The 20672-nt window shown below is 56.6% G+C and overlaps 1 protein-coding gene across 3 annotated transcripts in view; it reads left to right on the top strand.

Moving 5' to 3' along the window:
* LOC142250831 (connector enhancer of kinase suppressor of ras 2-like) overlaps positions 1-20257 on the top strand; it is a 405387-nt gene extending 385130 nt beyond the window's left edge. Inside the window, exons 20-24 of one of the 3 annotated variants that reach the window (XM_075323079.1) lie at positions 9288-9358; positions 9816-9919; positions 11178-11688; positions 14662-14861; positions 17897-20257. In XM_075323079.1, coding sequence (XP_075179194.1) covers positions 9288-9358; positions 9816-9919; positions 11178-11688; positions 14662-14861; positions 17897-18112 — 1102 coding nt within the window. In that variant the 3' untranslated portion in view covers positions 18113-20257. The remainder of the gene's footprint in view (positions 1-9287; positions 9359-9815; positions 9920-11177; positions 11689-14661; positions 14862-17896) is intronic. The other 2 variants (XM_075323076.1, XM_075323077.1) reach the window with 2 other exon arrangements.
* Positions 20258-20672: the final 415 nt, after the last annotated feature.

Genomic DNA, 20672 nt, shown 5'->3' with positions numbered 1-20672 from the left:
AGGGGAGCACTCTGCTGGAGCTGTGTATGGGGGAGCACTCTGCTGGAGCTGTGTACAGGGGAGCACTCTGCTGGAACTGTGTACGGGGGAGCACTTTGCTGGAGCTGTGTATGGGGGAGCACTCTGCTGGAGCTGTGTACAGGGGAGCACTCTGCTGGAGCTGTGTACAGGGGAGCACTCTGCTGGAGCTGTGTATGGGGGAGCACTCTGCTGGAGCTGTGTACGGGGGAGCACTCTGCTGGAGCTGTGTACAGGGGAGCACTCTGCTGGAGCTGTGTACAGGGGAGCACTCTGCTGGAGCTGTGTATGGGGGAGCACTCTGCTGGAGCTGTGTACAGGGGAGCACTCTGCTGGAGCTGTGTACAGGGGAGCACTCTGCTGGAGCTGTGTACAGTGGAGCACTCTGCTGGAGCTGTGTACAGGGGAGCACTCTGCTGGAACTGTGTACAGGGGAGCACTCTGCTGGAGCTGTGTATGGGGGAGCACTCTGCTGGAGCTGTGTACAGGGGAGCACTCTGCTGGAGCTGTGTATGGGGGAGCACTCTGCTGGAGCTGTCGATGGTGGAGCACTCTGCTGGAGCTGTGTACAGGGGAGCACTCTGCTGGAACTGTGTACAGGGGAGCACTCTGCTGGAGCTGTGTATGGGGGAGCACTCTGCTGGAGCTGTGTATGGGGGAGCGCTCTGCTGGATCTGTGTATGGGGGAGCACTCTGCTGGAGCTGTGTATGGGGGAGCCCTCTGCTGGAGCTGTGTATGGGGGAGCACTCTGCTGGAGCTGTGTACAGGGGAGCACTCTGCTGGAACTGTGTACAGGGGAGCACTCTGCTGGAGCTGTGTATGGGGGAGCACTCTGCTGGAGCTGTGTATGGGGGAGCGCTCTGCTGGAGCTGTGTACAGGGGAGCACTCTGCTGGAGCTGTGTACGGGGGAGCCCTCTGCTGGAGCTGTGTATGGGGGAGCACTCTGCTGGAGCTGTGTACAGGGGAGCACTCTGCTGGAGCTGTGTACAGGGGAGCACTCTGCTGGAGCTGTGTACGGGGGAGCACTCTGCTGGAGCTGTGTATGGGGGAGCACTCTGCTGGAGCTGTGTATGGGGGAGCACTCTGCTGGAGCTGTGTATGGGGGAGCACTCTGCTGGAGCTGTGTACAGGGGAGCACTCTGCTGGAGCTGTGTATGGGGGAGCACTCTGCTGGAGCTGTGTATGGGGGAGCACTCTGCTGGAGCTGTGTACAGGGGAGCACTCTGCTGGAGCTGTGTATGGGGGAGCACTCTGCTGGAGCTGTGTACAGGGGAGCACTCTGCTGGAGCTGTGTATGGGGGAGCACTCTGCTGGAGCTGTGTACAGGGGAGCACTCTGCTGGAGCTGTGTACGGGGGAGCACTCTGCTGGAGCTGTGTACAGGGGAGCACTCTGCTGGAGCTGTGTACGGGGGAGCACTCTGCTGGAGCTGTGTACGGGGGAGCCCTCTGCTTGAGCTGTGTATGGGGGAGCACTCTGCTGGAGCTGTGTATGGGGGAGCACTCTGCTGGAGCTGTGTATGGGGGAGCACTCTGCTGGAGCTGTGTACAGGGGAGCACTCTGCTGGAGCTGTGTATGGGGGAGCACTCTGCTGGAGCTGTGTATGGGGGAGCACTCTGCTGGAGCTGTGTACAGGGGAGCACTCTGCTGGAGCTGTGTATGGGGGAGCACTCTGCTGGAGCTGTGTACAGGGGAGCACTCTGCTGGAGCTGTGTATGGGGGGAGCACTCTGCTGGAGCTGTGTACAGGGGAGCACTCTGCTGGAGCTGTGTACAGGGGAGCGCTCTGCTGGAGCTGTGTACGGGGGAGCACTCTGCTGGAGCTGTGTACGGGGGAGCCCTCTGCTGGAGCTGTGTATGGGGGAGCACTCTGCTGGAGCTGTGTACAGGGGAGCACTCTGCTGGAGCTGTGTACAGGGGAGCACTCTGCTGGAGCTGTGTACGGGGGAGCACTCTGCTGGAGCTGTGTACGGGGGAGCCCTCTGCTTGAGCTGTGTATGGGGGAGCACTCTGCTGGAGCTGTGTACAGGGGAGCACTCTGCTGGAGCTGTGTATGGGGGAGCACCCTGCTGGAGCTGTGTATGGGGGAGCACTCTGCTGGAGCTGTGTATGGGGGAGCACTCTGCTGGAGCTGTGTACAGGGGAGCGCGCTCTGCTGGAGCTGTGTACAGGGGAGCACTCTGCTGGAGCTGTGTATGGGGGAGCACTCTGCTGGAGCTGTGTATGGGGGAGCACTCTGCTGGAACTGTGTACAGGGGAGCACTCTGCTGGAACTGTGTACAGGGGAGCACTCTGCTGGAGCTGTGTATGGGGGAGCACTCTGCTGGAGCTGTGTACAGGGGAGCACTCTGCTGGAACTGTGTACGGGGGAGCACTTTGCTGGAGCTGTGTATGGGGGAGCACTCTGCTGGAGCTGTGTACAGGGGAGCACTCTGCTGGAGCTGTGTACAGGGGAGCACTCTGCTGGAGCTGTGTATGGGGGAGCACTCTGCTGGAGCTGTGTACGGGGGAGCACTCTGCTGGAGCTGTGTACAGGGGAGCACTCTGCTGGAACTGTGTACGGGGGAGCACTTTGCTGGAGCTGTGTATGGGGGAGCACTCTGCTGGAGCTGTGTACAGGGGAGCACTCTGCTGGAGCTGTGTACAGGGGAGCACTCTGCTGGAGCTGTGTATGGGGGAGCACTCTGCTGGAGCTGTGTACGGGGGAGCACTCTGCTGGAGCTGTGTACAGGGGAGCACTCTGCTGGAGCTGTGTACAGGGGAGCACTCTGCTGGAGCTGTGTACGGGGGAGCACTCTGCTGGAGCTGTGTACAGGGGAGCACTCTGCTGGAGCTGTGTACAGGGGAGCACTCTGCTGGAGCTGTGTACAGTGGAGCACTCTGCTGGAGCTGTGTACAGGGGAGCACTCTGCTGGAACTGTGTACAGGGGAGCACTCTGCTGGAGCTGTGTATGGGGGAGCACTCTGCTGGAGCTGTGTATGGGGGGGAGCACTCTGCTGGAGCTGTGTACAGGGGAGCGCTCTGCTGGAGCTGTGTATGGGGAGCACTCTGCTGGAGCTGTGTATGGGGGAGCACTCTGCTGGAGCTGTGTACAGGGGAGCACTCTGCTGGAGCTGTGTATGGGGGAGCACTCTGCTGGAGCTGTCGATGGGGGAGCACTCTGCTGGAGGTGTGTACAGGGGAGCACTCTGCTGGAACTGTGTATAGGGGAGCACTCTGCTGGAGCTGTGTATGGGGGAGCACTCTGCTGGAGCTGTGTATGGGGGAGCGCTCTGCTGGATCTTGTATGGGGGAGCACTCTGCTGGAGCTGTGTATGGGGGAGCCCTCTGCTGGAGCTGTGTATGGGGGAGCACTCTGCTGGAGCTGTGTATGGGGGAGCACTCTGCTGGAGCTGTGTACAGGGGAGCACTCTGCTGGAGCTGTGTACGGGGGAGCCCTCTGCTGGAGCTGTGTATGGGGGAGCACTCTGCTGGAGCTGTGTACAGGGGAGCACTCTGCTGGAGCTGTGTATGGGGGAGCACTCTGCTGGAGCTGTGTATGGGGGAGCACTCTGCTGGAGCTGTGTACAGGGGAGCACTCTGCTGGAGCTGTGTACGGGGGAGCCCTCTGCTGGAGCTGTGTATGGGGGAGCACTCTGCTGGAGCTGTGTACAGGGGAGCACTCTGCTGGAGCTGTGTACAGGGGAGCACTCTGCTGGAGCTGTGTACAGGGGAGCACTCTGCTGGAGCTGTGTACGGGGGAGCCCTCTGCTTGAGCTGTGTATGGGGGAGCACTCTGCTGGAGCTGTGTACAGGGGAGCACTCTGCTGGAGCTGTGTATGGGGGAGCACTCTGCTGGAGCTGTGTATGGGGGAGCACTCTGCTGGAGCTGTGTATGGGGGAGCACTCTGCTGGAGCTGTGTATGGGGGAGCACTCTGCTGGAGCTGTGTATGGGGGAGCACTCTGCTGGAGCTGTGTATGGGGGAGCACTCTGCTGGAGCTGTGTATGGGGGAGCGCTCTGCTGGAGCTGTGTACAGGGGAGCGCTCTGCTGGAGCTGTGTATGGGGGAGCACTCTGCTGGAGCTGTGTATGGGGGAGCACTCTGCTGGAGCTGTGTACAGGGGAGCACTCTGCTGGAGCTGTGTATGGGGGAGCACTCTGCTGGAGCTGTCGATGGGGGAGCACTCTGCTGGAGCTGTGTACAGGGGAGCACTCTGCTGGAACTGTGTACAGGGGAGCACTCTGCTGGAGCTGTGTATGGGGGAGCACTCTGCTGGAGCTGTGTATGGGGGAGCGCTCTGCTGGATCTGTGTATGGGGGAGCACTGTGCTGGAGCTGTGTATGGGGGAGCCCTCTGCTGGAGCTGTGTATGGGGGAGCACTCTGCTGGAGCTGTGTATGAGGGAGCACTCTGCTGGAGCTGTGTACAGGGGAGCACTCTGCTGGAGCTGTGTACGGGGGAGCCCTCTGCTGGAGCTGTGTATGGGGGAGCACTCTGCTGGAGCTGTGTACAGGGGAGCACTCTGCTGGAGCTGTGTATGGGGGAGCACTCTGCTGGAGCTGTGTATGGGGGAGCACTCTGCTGGAGCTGTGTACAGGGGAGCACTCTGCTGGAGCTGTGTACGGGGGAGCCCTCTGCTGGAGCTGTGTATGGGGGAGCACTCTGCTGGAGCTGTGTACAGGGGAGCACTCTGCTGGAGCTGTGTACAGGGGAGCACTCTGCTGGAGCTGTGTACAGGGGAGCACTCTGCTGGAGCTGTGTACGGGGGAGCCCTCTGCTTGAGCTGTGTATGGGGGAGCACTCTGCTGGAGCTGTGTACAGGGGAGCACTCTGCTGGAGCTGTGTATGGGGGAGCACTCTGCTGGAGCTGTGTATGGGGGAGCACTCTGCTGGAGCTGTGTATGGGGGAGCACTCTGCTGGAGCTGTGTATGGGGGAGCACTCTGCTGGAGCTGTGTATGGGGGAGCACTCTGCTGGAGCTGTGTATGGGGGAGCACTCTGCTGGAGCTGTGTATGGGGGAGCACTCTGCTGGAGCTGTGTACAGGGGAGCATTCTGCTGGAGCTGTGTATGGGGGAGCACTCTGCTGGAGCTGTGTATGGGGGAGCACTCTACTGGAGCTGTGTACAGGGGAGCACTCTGCTGGAGCTGTGTATGGGGGAGCACTCTGCTGGAGCTGTGTACAGGGGAGCACTCTGCTGGAGCTGTGTACAGGGGAGCACTCTGCTGGAACTGTGTACAGGGGAGCGCTCTGCTGGAGCTGTGTATGGGGGAGCACTCTGCTGGAGCTGTGTATGGGGGAGCACTCTGGTTGAGCTGTGTATGGGGGAGCACTCTGCTGGAGCTGTGTACGGGGGAGCACTCTGCTGGAGCTGTGTATGGGGGAGCACTCTGCTGGAACGGTGTACAGGGGAGCACTCTGCTGAAGCTGTGTATGGGGGAGCACCCTGCTGGAGCTGTGTACAGGGGAGCACCCTGCTGGAGCTGTGTATGGGGGAGCACTCTGCTGGAGCTGTGTATGGGGGAGCACTCTGCTGGAGCTGTGTATGGGGGAGCACTCTGCTGGAGCTGTGTACAGGGGAGCACCCTGCTGGAGCTGTGTATGGGGGAGCACTCTGCTGGAGCTGTGTATGGGGGAGCACTCTGCTGGAGCTGTGTATGGGGGAGCACTCTGCTGGAGCTGTGTACAGGGGAGCACCCTGCTGGAGCTGTGTATGGGGGAGCACTCTGCTGGAGCTGTGTATGGGGGAGCACTCTGCTGGAGCTGTGTATGGGGGAGCACTCTGCTGGAGCTGTGTATGGGGGAGCACTCTGCTGGAGCTGTGTATGGGGGAGCACTCTGCTGGAGCTGTGTATGGGGGGAGCACTCTGCTGGAGCTGTGTATGGGGGAGCACTCTGCTGGAGCTGTGTATGGGGGAGCACTCTGCTGGAGCTGTGTATGGGGGAGCACTCTGCTGGAGCTGTGTATGGGGGAGCACTCTGCTGGAGCTGTGTATGGGGGAGCACTCTGCTGGAGCTGTGTACAGGGGAGCACTCTGCTGGAGCTGTGTATGGGGGAGCACTCTGCTGGAGCTGTGTACGGGGGAGCACTCTGCTGGAGCTGTGTACAGGGGAGCACTCTGCTGGAACTGTGTACAGGGGAGCACTCTGCTGGAGCTCTGTATGGGGGAGCACTCTGCTGGAGCTGTGTATAGGGGAGCACTCTGCTGGAGCTGTGTATGGGGGAGCGCTCTGCTGGAGCTGTGTACAGGGGAGCGCTCTGCTGGAGCTGTGTACAGGGGAGCGCTCTGCTGGAGCTGTGTACAGGGGAGCACTCTGCTGGAGCTGTGTACAGGGGAGCACTCTGCTGGAGCTGTGTACAGGGGAGCACTCTGCTGGAGCTGTGTACAGGGGAGCACTCTGCTGGAGCTGTGTACAGGGGAGCACTCTGCTGGAGCTGTGTATGGGGGAGCACTCTGCTGGAGCTGTGTACAGGGGAGCACTCTGCTGGAGCTGTGTACAGGGGAGCACTCTGCTGGAGCTGTGTACACTGGAGCACTCTGCTGGAGCTGTGTATGGGGGAGCACTCTGCTGGAGCTGTGTACAGGGGAGCACTCTGCTGGAGCTGTGTACAGGGGAGCACTCTGCTGGAGCTGTGTACAGGGGAGCACTCTGCTGGAGCTGTGTACAGGGGAGCACTCTGCTGGAGCTGTGTACAGGGGAGCACTCTGCTGGAGCTGTGTACAGGGGAGCACTCTGCTGGAGCTGTGTATGGGGGAGCACTCTGCTGGAGCTGTGTACAGGGGAGCACTCTGCTGCAGCTGTGTACAGGGGAGCACTCTGCTGGAGCTGTGTACGGGGGAGCGCTCTGCTGGAGCTGTGTACGGGGGAGCGCTCTGCTGGAGCTGTGTATGGGGGAGCGCTCTGCTGGAGCTGTGTATGGGGGAGCACTCTGCTGGAGCTGTGTACAGGGGAGCACTCTGCTGGAGCTGTGTACAGGGGAGCACTCTGCTGGAGCTGTGTACAGGGGAGCACTCTGCTGGAGCTGTGTACAGGGGAGCACTCTGCTGGAGCTGTGTACAGGGGAGCGCTCTGCTGGAGCTGTGTACAGGGGAGCGCTCTGCTGGAGCTGTGTACAGGGGAGCACTCTGCTGGAGCTGTGTACAGGGGAGCACTCTGCTGGAGCTGTGTACAGGGGAGCGCTCTGCTGGAGCTGTGTACAGGGGAGCACTCTGCTGGAGCTGTGTACAGGGGAGCACTCTGCTGGAGCTGTGTACAGGGGAGCACTCTGCTGGAGCTGTGTACAGGGGAGCACTCTGTTCGAGCTTTCTATAAGGGAGCACTTTGTTGGAGCTGTACAGTGGATACAGAAAGTATTCAGACCCCTTTACATTTTTCACTTTTTGTTTCATTGCAGCTATTTGGTAAATTCAAAAAAGTTCATTTTTTTTCTCAGTAATGTGCACTCTTCCCCATTCCCCCATCTTGGCAGAAAAATACAGAAATGTAGAAATGTTTGCAAATGTATTAAACAAGAAAAACTGAAATTTCACATGTTCCTAAGTATTCAGACCCTTTTGCTGGTTCTACTCCTTCATTGGAGTCCAGCTAATAGGACGTGATTTGGAAAGGCGCACACCTGTCTATATAAGACCTCACAGCTCACACTGCATGTCACACCAAATGAGAATCATGAGGTCAAAGGAACTGCCCAAGGAGCTCAGAGACAGAATTGTGGCAAGGCACAGATCTGGCCAAGGTTACAAAAGAATTTCTGCAGTACTCAAGCTTCCTAAGAGCACAGTGGCCTCCATAATCCTTAAATGAAAGACGTTTGGGACCAGCAGAACTCCTCCTAGACCTGGCCGTCCAGCCAAACTGAGCAATCGTGGGAGAAGAGACTGGGTGAGAGGTAAAGAAGAACCCCAAAATCACTGCGGCTGAGCTCCAGAGATGCAGTAGGGAGATGGGAGAAAGCTTCACAAAGTCACCTATCACTGCAGCCTTCACCAGTCGGGCCTTTATGGCAGAGTGGCTGATGGAAGCCTCTCCTCAGTGCAAGACCTATGAAAGCCGCAAAGATTTTGCAGAAAACACATGAAGGACTCCCAGACTATGAGAAATAAGATTATCTGGTCTGATGAGACCAAGATAGAACTTTCTGGTGATAATTCCAAGTGGTATGTGTGGAGAAAAGTAGGCACTGCTCATCACCTGCCCAACACAATCCCCACAGTGAAGCATGGTGGTGGCAGCATCATGCTATGGGGGCAGGGACAGGACGACTGGTTACAATTGAAGGAAAGATGAATGCGGCCAAGTCAGAGATATCCTGGAAGAAAACCTCTTCTCGAGTTCTCTGGACCTCAGACTTGGCTGAAGCTTCACCTTCCAACAAGACAATGACCCTAAGCACACAGCTAAAATAACAAAGCAGCGGCTTCAGAACAACTCTGTGACCATTCCTGACCGGCCCAGCCACAGCCCTGACCTAAACCCAATTGAGCATTTCTGGAGAGACCTGAAAATGGCGTCCACCAACGTTCACCATCCAACCTGACGGGACTAGAGAGGATCTGCAAGGAAGAATGGCCGAGGATCCCCAAATCCAGGATCCCAAGAAGACTCATGGCTGTACTAGCTCAAAAGGGAGGGGGCTTCTACTCAATACTGAGCAAAGGGGCTGAATACTTATACCCATGTGATATATTGAGCAAAGGGGCTGAATACTTATGACCATGTGATATACTGAGCAAAGGGGCTGAATAGTTATGACCATGGGAGATTTCAGTTTTTCTTGTTTAATAAATTTGCAAAAATATCTACATTTCTGTTTTTTTTCTGTCAAGATGGGTGATGGGAGCAGAGTGTATATTAATGAGAAAAAATACCAAATGGCTGCAATGAAATAAAGTGAAAAATGTAAAGGGGTATGAATACTTTCCGTACCCACTGTATATGACAGAGCACTGTGCTGGCGCTGAATACAAAAAATCCAGAATGTGTCCTCCTATGCAGTGAATATATAAGATCTGCTGCCATCTAGTGGACTAGTATCAGAATACAGCGATAACCGACCATCGGGACAACAATAAAGAGAACAAGTGCTGAGATGCAAAATGTCTGATCACATGTGAACTGTGACATATGTATATGAATTTATGTGTATGAATTTATGTGTATGAATATATATGTATGTACTGTAAATGTCCATGATGTGACAATAATACACTTATAGTTGTCGTGCATTGCAAGTGAACCCTGGGCGTGTGAGCTTACAATCTAATGGCTTTTGTGTCCCCCTGTAGATGGATGAATCGCCTCGGCCTTGCTGCTATCGGGTACACACCAGATGAAAAAGACATCAGACCCAACGAAGGTAAAATAATTGTTTACGTGCTTTTCCACCCAAAAAGACATGAACACTCATCATTAACTACAGACACGTTCACCGCCAATGTGCCAGGAGCCGTCAGTATGGCCCTCAGGGCTGGAGAGGCTGCGCACCTCTGATTTAATGCGGATCTGTCTTCAGATTTTGCAATACAAATTGTATAAATGATACATCTGTCAGACCTGATGAGGCTGGTGTACTTACTTTAAAAGTTGCTGTTAAAATATCTAAATAATCCTGATAACAAAATGAGCAATTTATCATTTTCACTAGAACTTTCATATTAATATTAGGGGAGGTTTAAGAAAAAAGTCAAACAGCTGTTCTGTCATGGTAAGTACACACGCCTCCTCAGGTCTAAGAGACCTATTTAATAATACATGAAAGTATACAGTGTAGACGGCAGGAGGGGTGGACACGCTGTGACGCTGCCTCTCATCAGCAGATTACTGGAGTGAAAGTGACCAGGACGACATCGATGGATCCATGACCTTAAAACAAGAACCTCAGACGACAGCGAGCGACAACTATCATCGCAACTCCTCAGTGAGTGCACAGGGGGATGGGGATGATTGGGCTCCGCCAGCTTTGCATCAGACATCATGGGGGTCTCTGGCTGTAAATGATTTCTCCCAAAAAACTCCACATCATTATCTGCTTTTCATGCTTCATATCGGAAACGGGGGTGGGGCTGTAGTATAAGGGGCGTGGTCTCATGTGTGATCACATTCTAGCAGTGATGTCATCACCAGGGGGTGGGGCTGTATATAAGGGGTGTGGTCTCATGTGTGATCACATCATTATATCAGTGATGTCATCACCAGGGGGAGGAGCTGTATAGAAGGGGTGTGGTCTCATGTGTGATCACATCATTATATCAGTGATGTCATCACCAGGGGGTGGGGCTGTATAGAAGGGGTGTGATCACATCATTATATCAGTGATGTCATCACCAGGGGGTGGGGCTGTATATAAGGGGTGTGGTCTCATGTGTGATCACATGTCATTATATCAGTGATGTCATCACCAGGGGTGGGGCTGTATATAAGGGGTGTGGTCTCATGTCTGATCACATGTCATTATATTAGTGATGTCATCACTGGGGGCGGGGCTGTATGTAAGGGGTGTGGTCTCATGTGTGATCACATCATTATATCAGTGATGTCATCACCAGGGGGTGGGGCTGTATATAAGGGGTGTGGTCCCATGTCTGATCACATCATTATAGCAGTGATGTCATCACCAGGGGGTGGTGCTGTATAGAAGGGGTGTGGTCCCATGTCTGATCACATCATTATATCAGTGATGTCATCACCAGGGGGTGGTGCTGTATAGAAGGGGTGTGGTCCCATGTCTGATCACATGTCATTATATCAGTGATGTCATCACCAGGGGGTGGGGCTGTATAGAAGGGGTGTGGTCCCATGTCTGATCACATCATTATAGCAGTGATGTCATCACCAGGGGGTGAGGCTGTATAGAAGGGGTGTGGTCTCATGTCTGATCACATGTCATTATATCAGTGATGTCATCACCAGGGGGTGGGGCTGTATAGAAGGGGTGTGGTCTCATGTCTGATCACATGTCATTATATCAGTGATGTCATCTCCAGGGGGTGGGGCTGTATAGAAGGGGTGTGGTCCCATGTGTGATCCACGGGGTGGGGCTGACAACCTCTCACAGATGTATACAGTCGGGTTGTCGGCAGTAATAGATGAGGAGCTGGTGCTGTTATATTGGCTGGACGAGTGACGCTGTGTTTTGGGTGGAGTGACTCTTTAAGATTGTAATTTTGGTTTTCCAGGTGAATTCCTCGAGTCCGTTTCCAGAACAGAAGCACGGACGCCACTTTTCCAGCGAATCCACCTACTCGCACTCCTCCGCTGAAGAGTCCAGGCCGGACGCACTGGGCAGCACACACTCCTCCGGCTGTCGGCCCACGTTCCGGGAGCGACGGTCCTGGCAGGATCTCATAGAAACCCCTCTGACCAGTTCAGGACTCCACTTCCTCCAGACCGTCCCCCCGGACCCTGAATATGTAGCTGGACGGACAGGAATGTCCCCGGAAAGGAGAAGACAAGCGACGCTACCTGTCCAGAGGCGCCACAACCATGAACGGGACGGGCCCTTTCCATTGGCGGAATGTCCCAGGGGCCACGCGGTGCACACCAGGACGCAAAAACAGCGCAGCCAAAGTTTACCCAGAAACCGGGACGCCAGAGGGAAAAACCGTAACAAGAACAATGCCAGCCTCTTAGAGGAAAAGCCCGAGGAGGAGCCGCTGAAGAGGAAGCACAGCAGCTCCAGCAAAGAAGGTGAAGAGCAGCAACCCAGTGTGTATGGCCGCCTGTACGGGGCTTATAGGAATGGCCTGGGAGAGCCTGCATCATATGGGATTATCCGTACAGAGGGCAGCGGCTTATAGAAAAGGGCTGCGCTGAATGTATTTATACTCCTATATCGATAAGACCCCAAACCAGACCCCTGTATTAACTGCGGACTCCAAACCAGACCCCTATATAACTGCAGACCCCTATATTTACAGCAGACCCCCGACCAGACCCCTGTACTAACTGCAGACTCCAGACCAGACCCCTATATAACTGCAGACCCCTATATTTACAGCAGACCTCAGACCAGACCCCTGTACTAACTGCAGACTCCAGACCAGACCCCTATATAAACTGCAGACTTCAGACCAGACCCCTATATAACTGCAGACCCCTATATTAATGGCAGACCCCAGACCAGATCCCTATATTAACTTCAGACCCCAGACCAGACCCCTATATTAACTTCAGACCCCAGACCAGACCCCTATATTAACTGCAGACCCCAGACCAGACCCCTATATTAACTGCAGACACCAGACCCTTATATTAACTGCAGACACCAGACTCTGATAGTAACAGCAGACCCCAGACCAAACCCCTATATTAACTTCAGACCCCAGACCAGACCCCTATATTAACTGCAGACCCCAGACCAGACCCTTATATTAACTGCAGACCCCTATATTAACTGCAGACCCCAGACCAGACCCTTATATTAACTGCAGACCCCAGACCAGACCCTTATATTAACTGCAGACTCCAGAAAAGACCCCTATATAACTGCAAACCCCAAACCAGATCCCTATATAACTGCAGACCCCACACCAGATCCCTATATTAACTGCAGACCCCAGACCAGATCCCTATATTAACTGCAGACCCCTATATAACTGCAGACCCCAGACCAGATCCCTATATTAACTGCAGACCCCAGACCAGATCCCTATATTAACTGCAGACCCCAGACCAGATCCCTATATTAACTGTAGACCCCACACCAGATCCCTATATTAACTGCAGACCCCAGACCAGATCCCTATATTAACTGTAGACCCCACACCAGATCCCTATATTAACTGCAGACCCCAGACCAGATCCCTATATTAACTGCAGACCCTTATATTAACCTCAGACCCCTATATTAACGGCAGACCCCAGAACAGACCCCTATATTAACTGTAGACCCCAGACCAGACCAACTAAAACTATTTAGACTCCAAACCGGAGTTACCGTATATAGTAATCCCAGACTAGGCCCCTTAATCTGCTTCAGACCCCACACCAGAATCCCTAAATTCAATATATTATAAATATATATATTCCCTAATATTCAAACCCGAAGCCTGACACCTATAAGATCATCAAACTCCAGAGCGGACCCCTATATTCATATCACACTCCTGAGCAGACCCTTATAATAATATCTGAGGCATCAAAATTAATATCACACTTGTGCCCAGACCCCCTATATAAATATCAGGCCCCTGTGTTATTATCCCACCTCAAACCAGTCCCGTTTTAAAAGATTTGTCCAGTCATATAGTGATGGGTGGGAGTGCTGAGTGTTGGACCCCCACCAATCTGATATTGATGATCTGTTTTCAAGATAGATCATTGATATTATTTGAGGGACAATCCCTTTAACATCGGCTCCAGACCAGATTAGAGTCTGACCCTCCTCGCTCCCACATCTGGTTCAGCTTGGGGCGCCGCTGTGCCGAGTCTGGGCGCCTCTGTGTCAGGTCTAGGTGCCGCTGTGCCGAGTCTGGGCGCCTCTGTGTCGGGTCTGGGCGCCTCTGTGTCGGGTCTGGGCGCTGCTGTGCCGGGTCTGGGCGCCGCTGTGCCGGGTCTAGGTGCCGCTGTGCCGAGTCTGGGCGCCTCTGTGTCAGGTCTAGGTGCCGCTGTGCCGAGTCTGGGCGCCTCTGTGTCAGGTCTAGGTGCCGCTGTGCCGGGTCTGGGCGCCTCTGTGTCAGGTCTAGGTGCCGCTGTGCCGGGTCTGGGCGCCTCTGTGTCAGGTCTAGGTGCCGCTGTGCCGGGTCTGGGCGCTGCTGTGCCGGGTCTGGGCGCCGCTGTGCCGGGTCTGGGCGCCTCTGTGTCAGGTCTAGGTGCCGCTGTGCCGGGTCTGGGCGCTGCTGTGCCGGGTCTGGGCGCCGCTGTGCCGAGTCTGGGCGCCTCTGTGTCAGGTCTAGGTGCCGCTGTGCCGGGTCTGGGCGCCTCTGTGTCAGGTCTAGGTGCCGCTGTGCCGGGTCTGGGCGCCGCTGTGCCGGGTCTAGGTGCCGCTGTGCCGGGTCTGGGCGCCGCTGTGCCGGGTCTAGGTGCCGCTGTGCCGGGTCTGGGCGCCGCTGTGCCGGGTCTGGGCGCCGCTGTGCCGGGTCTGGGCGCCGCTGTGCCGGGTCTGGGCGCCGCTGTGCCGGGTCTGGGCGCCGCTGTGCCGGGTCTAGGTGCCGCTGTGCCGAGTCTGGGCGCCGCTGTGCCGGGTCTAGGTGCCGCTGTGCCGGGTCTGGGCGCCGCTGTGTCAGGTCTAGGTGCCGCTGTGCTGGGTCTGGGCGCCTCTGTGTCAGGTCTAGGTGCCGCTGTGCCGGGTCTGGGCGCCGCCATGGCAAGTCAAGGCTTTTTCCGGTTTCAGAACCGGTGCTGAATAACAGCAGGAGTGAGAAGAGTGCGTCTACTTTTCGCTCTATGTGGGATGATTGATAGTTTTTGTGGAGGGGTCCGTGCTGCTCCCCATTCACAAGACAACAGGGTAAAAATCTGTATACAGGGCTCCCAATAACACGGCTCAATGTGAAGCTTCTCAGTCGTAGATTTCGCCCCAGTAGCGCCCCTGGTGGCGGTGATACATTCGTATCGTGCAGAATGTTACATTAATGTCCTGTTCTGCCTAGACCCCAGTGCGACATCGTGCGGGGTCCCATCAGCGCTCAGCCCTGTAACCTCCTCACGTCTCCGCCCTAGATAACAAGAAAGAGACGTGGTGCAGCACGGACGGCCTGCAGGAGCTGTACAAGACGCTGGAGCAGGCCAGCCTGTCCGCATTCGGGGAGCAGAGGCTATCCACCAAGCAGGAGTTCAGGAGATCCTTCATAAAGAGGAGCAACGACCCCGTCCTCAACGAGAAGCTGCACCGCATCCGAGTCCTGAAGAGCACCTTAAAGGTAAGAAACCCCCAGAAGACCCCTCACGTGACCCACGACGAGACCCTAGAAGGCAAAGATGTCCAAGCTGTATCCACCTCTCCACTGCAGCACATCTAATGCTCCAAATCCCTGCACAGGGCTGCACCTTGTTACACTGTATCTGTACAAACCAGTGGCGAGACTACAACTCCCAGCTGCACACTATAAGGACCTGCTGGGAGGAGTTGTTTTGCCACAGATTGGAGATCTTGATAGTCACTCGTTACATTGTTACCTTCCCGATACATTGTTTCGGTCCTGTGTGCAGACTGAATAATTTGTCTAGATTGCATGCAACTTTAACAACCCTCGTCTCCAGAACACCTGGGTCTGGGCGGGACGTCTGAGTCTGGACAGGAGATCTGGGTCTGGGCAGGACATCTGGGCAGGAGATCTGGGTCTGGGCAGGATGTCTGAGTCTGGACAGGACGCCTGGGTCTGGGCAGGACGCCTGGGTCTGGGCAGGACGCCTGGGTCTGGGCAGGACGTCTGGGTCTGGGCAGGAGATCTGGGTCTGGGCAGGAGATCTGGGTCTGGGCAGGACGTCTGGGTCTGGGCAGGACGTCTGGGTCTGGGCAGGAGATCTGGGTCTGGGCAGGACGTCTGGGTCTGGGCAAGAGATCTGGGTCTGGGCAGGAGATCTGGGTCTGGGCAGGACGTCTGGGTCTGGGCAGGACACCTGGGTCTGGGCAGAACACCTGGGTCTGGGCAAAGCACCTGGGTCTGGGCAGGAGATCTGGGTCTGGGTCTGGGTAGGACGTCTGGGTCTGGGCAGGACACCTGGGTCTGGGCAGGACGTCTGGGTCTGGGCAGGACGTCTGGGTCTGGGCAGGACGTCTGGGTCTGGGCAGAACACCTGGGTCTGGGCAGGACACCTGGGTCTGGGCAGGAGATCTGGGTCTGGGTCTGGGCAGGACGTCTGGGTCTGGGCAGGACACCTGGGTCTGGGCAGGACGTCTGGGTCTGGGCAGGACACCTGGGTCTGGGCAGAACACCTGGGTCTGGGCAGGAGATCTGGGTCTGGGTCTGGGCAGGACGTCTGGGTCTGGGCAGGACACCTGGGTCTGGGCAGGACGTCTGGGTCTGGGCAGGACGTCTGGGTCTGGGCAGAACACCTGGGTCTGGGCAGGACACCTGGGTCTGGGCAGGAGATCTGGGTCTGGGTCTGGGCAGGACGTCTGGGTCTGGGCAGGACACCTGGGTCTGGGCAGGACGTCTGGGTCTGGGCAGGACATCTGGGTCTGGGCAGAACACCTGGGTCTGGGCAGGACACCTGGGTCTGGGCAGGAGATCTGGGTCTGGGTCTGGGCAGGACGTCTGGGTCTGGGCAGGACACCTGGGTCTGGGCAGAACACCTGGGTCTGGGCAGAACACCTGGGTCTGGGCAAAACACCTGGGTCTGGGCAAAGCACCTGGGTCTGGGCAGGACGTCTGGGTCTGGGCAGGACGTCTGGGTCTGGGCAGAACGTCTGGGTCTGGGCAGGACGTCTGGGTCTGGGCAGAACACCTGGGTCTGGGCAGGACGTCTGGGCAGAACACCTGGGTCTGGGCAGGACGTCTGGGTCTGGGCAGGACGTCTGGGTCTGGGCAGGACGTCTGGGTCTGGGCAGGACGCCTGGGTCTGGGCAGGATGTCTGGGTCTGGGCAGGAGGTCTGGGTCTGGGTAGAACGTCTTGGTCTGGGCAGAACGTCTGGGTCTCGTCAGGACGTCTGGGTCTGGGCAGTAGATCTGGGTCTGGGCAGGACGCCTGGGTCTGGGCAGGACGCCTGGGTCTGGGCAGGAGATCTGGGTCTGGGCAGGACACCTGGGTCTGGGCAGGACGTCTGGGTCTGGGCAGGACGTCTGGGTCTGGGCAGGACGTCTGGGTCTGGGCAGGAGATCTGGGTCTGGGCAGGACGTCTGGGTCTGGGCAGGAGATCTGGGTCTGGGCAGGAGATCTGGGTCTGGGTAGGACGTCTGGGTCTGGGCAGGACGTCTGGGTCTGGGCAGGATGTCTGGGTCTGGGCAGAACGTCTGGGTCTGGGCAGAACGTCTGGGTCTGGGCAGGACGTCTGGGTCTGGGCAGGACGTCTGGGTCTGGGCAGGAGATCTGGGTCTGGGCAGGACGTCTGGGTCTGGGCAGGACGTCTGGGTCTGGGCAGGACGTCTGGGTCTGGGCAGGAGATCTGGGTCTGGGCAGGAGATCTGGGTCTGGGCAGGACATCTGGGTCTGGGCAGGACATCTGGGTCTGGGCAGGACATCTGGGTCTGGGCAGGACGTCTGGGTCTGGGCAGGACGTCTGGGTCTGGGCAGGAGATCTGGGTCTGGGCAGGACTTCTGGGTCTGGGCAGGACTTCTGGGTCTGGGCAGGAGATCTGGGTCTGGGTAGGACATCTGGGTCTGGGCAGGACGTCTGGGTCTGGGCAGGATGTCTGGGTCTGGGCAGGATGTCTGGGTCTCGGCAGAACTTCTGGGTCTGGGCAGGAGATCTGGGTCTGGGCAGGAGATCTGGGTCTGGGTAGGACATCTGGGTCTGGGTAGGACGTCTGGGTCTGGGCAGGACGTCTGGGTCTGGGCAGAACGTCTGGGTCTCGGCAGAACGTCTGGGTCTGGGCAGGACGTCTGGGTCTGGGCAGGACGTCTGGGTCTGGGCAGGAGATCTGGGTCTGGGCAGGACGTCTGGGTCTGGGTAGGACGTCTGGGTCTGGGCAGGACGTCTGGGTCTGGGCAGGACGTCTGGGTCTGGGCAGGACGTCTGGGTCTGGGCAGGATGTCTGGGTCTCGGCAGAACGTCTGGGTCTGGGCAGGACGTCTGGGTCTGGGCAGTAGATCTGGGTCTCGTCAGGACGTCTGGGTCTGGGCAGGAGATCTGGGTCTGGGCAGGACGTCTGGGTCTGGGCAGGACATTTGGGTCTGGGCAGGTTTTCGCCTTTCGATGTCGCTGACACCAGCAGAGATCTTGGAAATCGTGAACATCTGGCGCTCGTGTCCATAGACAGCTGCAGGGTAATAGTGTCTCTCCTCTTGTTGCAGGCGAAGGAAGGCGACCTCTCCGTCATCAACTCTCTCCTCGATGACCCGACTCTGACGACCAAGAAGTTCAAAGACTGGAAGCAGAAAAACTTTGAGTTTTTTATGGATATTTGTGAGTACAGCGGAACCCTGAAACCTCAGAACGGAGCCTCGGACCCGGCGGCACCGGCGGCTCAGATCTCACACACCCATTCCTTCATCGAGACGCACGTGTGACCGGCGGGAGCCCCCCAGGTGCCGCCATGACTTGTGACCCCAGAGAAGCACTGTAATATTTGTACATAATGTAATCAATGGATTGTAAATAGATTGGATACGAGAATAGCGCCACCAGATGCCTATCACATTGCATGACCGAGCAGAGTTCTTTTTTTGCGGATTTCCTTTGCTTTGCTGTATGTATCAGGGTCGGCATCCATGTAAAATGTCAGGAGCTCCCCGGATATCCAGCGAGCGGCCATTGTGTGAACCGCGCCGGCTCCAGTCACGTGGCCAGTGACTATCCTACATCCATGGCGCCCAGTGCACAGAATGGCAGCCTCCAGCCCGTGTAGACGGGAAGCTTCCACTGCGATGTACAAGGTGACAGCCCCCGAGCCATTCCCTAGATATATGTAGATACGCCGTCCGCCGAGGACCCCCTATCTATGTATAGACCAGACCCCCGCCATCACAATTCTCTATTTTCATCCTCATTAATTCTGAATTTCCTGGGAGCAGAGAAAGACGTTCCAGGCTGCACATGAGTATTCGGCTCAGCCCCTTAGTGCCTTACGATGACCATTGTGCATCTTGCAGACCGCGGTTTTCCTGCACGAAAGCTTGAAATGCGAAACCGCCGATCGCCGGGAGCTTGGGGACCCAGTCACCATCCGTGTACAGGATGCTTCAGCTAAGGTGGACATTGCTCTCTCCACTGTGATTACTGTGCCACTAGCCTGTGACTGTGTCTATGGACTGGAAGCGAAACGAGGCGGGTCAGTCATATGTGAATCCAATTAGTTCAACGCGACGGAGTCCACCTATGGACTGAAAGGGAAATGCCAACAGTGAGTCCATTGAAGTCAATGTATGCGAAACGCGTCTCACTAGGAGATGGAAATCCAATACGTGCCACGCTCCGGGTTCTTCCAGCCTCTGTAATATCTGACGATCGAGCTCGAGGTTTGTCTTATGCTTTCTGTCATAGATGTCACTTTCAGGGACATTTCTTTTTACGATCATCATGGTCCGGAGGGAAACGGTTCACGCATTTCACTAGGGACTTGCTCTGCAGTGACGGGAGCAGTGAACATCACACCTTCTCCTATATTGGTGGTGGACACAATGTATCAGGTCCGATTAATCTGCCGACCATAACTGCGATGACAAATGGTTACAAGGACAGCCCCCAAATCTTGTAAAGAGGCGATGGCGAAGAATCCAGACGTCAGCAGAATCCAGACGTCAGCAGAATCCAGACGTCAGCGCTGATCTCTCAGCCCAATATGTTGCACTTCAGACCCATTTAAAGTGACAGCCTCACATGTAACTGCAGATTATGGAATTGCTAGATGTGCAGTTGTAGAACTTAGTTTTCTGTTCTTCTGATATTTCATCTACACTCATCTAACACCCATGAATGTTACTGAGGTTCGCGGGCGGCACCGAGTCAGGTGATCACGTCATGGCGGCATTGCACATAAACCGAATCTAGCGAGAAGTAATCAACTCGTCATCCAGTAATTGTTCTTAGTTTCCAAAGCGAGAATCTCAGGTCCCCCAGATCAGTTTCCATTTCTTATGTTCCAATGTTTTCCTGGGTGTTAAAGGTGAAGCGATAGGCACCTGTGCACTGATAATGCTGTGATTGAAGGGGTGCTCCGCATTAGAAAACTAAACATTGCACAAGAAATGACTCACAACTTACATTGTGCAGTACTTTACACATGGCCGCCCCACAGTCGGGAGCCGCCCCACAGTCGGGAGCCGCCCCACAGTCAGGAGCCGCCCCACAGTCAGAGCTGCCTCACAGTCAGGAGCCGCACATCTGTGATGGCCGCCCCACAGTCAGAGCTGCCTCACAGTCAGGAGCCGCACATCTGTGATGGCTGCCCCACAGTCAGAGCTGCCTCACAGTCAGGAGCCGCACATCTGTGATGGCCGCCCCACAGTCAGGAGCCGCCTCACAGTCAGGAGCAGCCCAACAGTCAGGAGCCGCACATTTGTGATGGCTGCACCACAGTCAGGAGCCTCCCCACAGTCAGGAGCCTCCCCACAGTCAGGAGCCGCCCCACAGTCAGGAGCCGCCCCACAGTCAGGAGCCGCCCCACAGTCAGGAGCCGCCCCACAGTCAGGAGCCGCCCCACAGTCAGGAGCCGCCTCACAGTCAGGAGCCGCCCCACAGTTAGGAGCCTCCTCACAGTCAGGAGCCGCCTCACAGTCAGGAGCCGCCCCACAGTCAGGAGCCGCCCCACAGTCAGGAGCCTCCTCACAGTCAGGAGCCGCCTCACAGTCAGGAGCCGCCCCACAGTCAGGAGCCGCCCCACAGTCAGGAGCCTCCTCACAGTCAGGAGCCTCCTCACAGTCAGGAGCCGCCTCACAGTCAGGAGCCGCCCCACAGTCAGGAGCCTCCTCACAGTCAGGAGCCGCCTCACAGTCAGGAGCCGCCCCACAGTCAGGAGCCTCCCCACAGTCAGGAGCCGCCTCACAGTCAGGAGCCGCCCCACAGTCAGGAGCCTCCCCACAGTCAGGAGCCTCCCCACAGTCAGGAGCCTCCCCACAGTCAGGAGCCGCC

The sequence above is a fragment of the Anomaloglossus baeobatrachus genome, chromosome 9 (assembly GCF_048569485.1).
Source record: "Anomaloglossus baeobatrachus isolate aAnoBae1 chromosome 9, aAnoBae1.hap1, whole genome shotgun sequence".
Classification (NCBI taxonomy): domain Eukaryota; kingdom Metazoa; phylum Chordata; class Amphibia; order Anura; family Aromobatidae; genus Anomaloglossus; species Anomaloglossus baeobatrachus.
The sequence above is the reverse complement of the archived record's forward strand: the minus strand, read 5'-3'. Positions and strand labels throughout refer to the sequence as shown.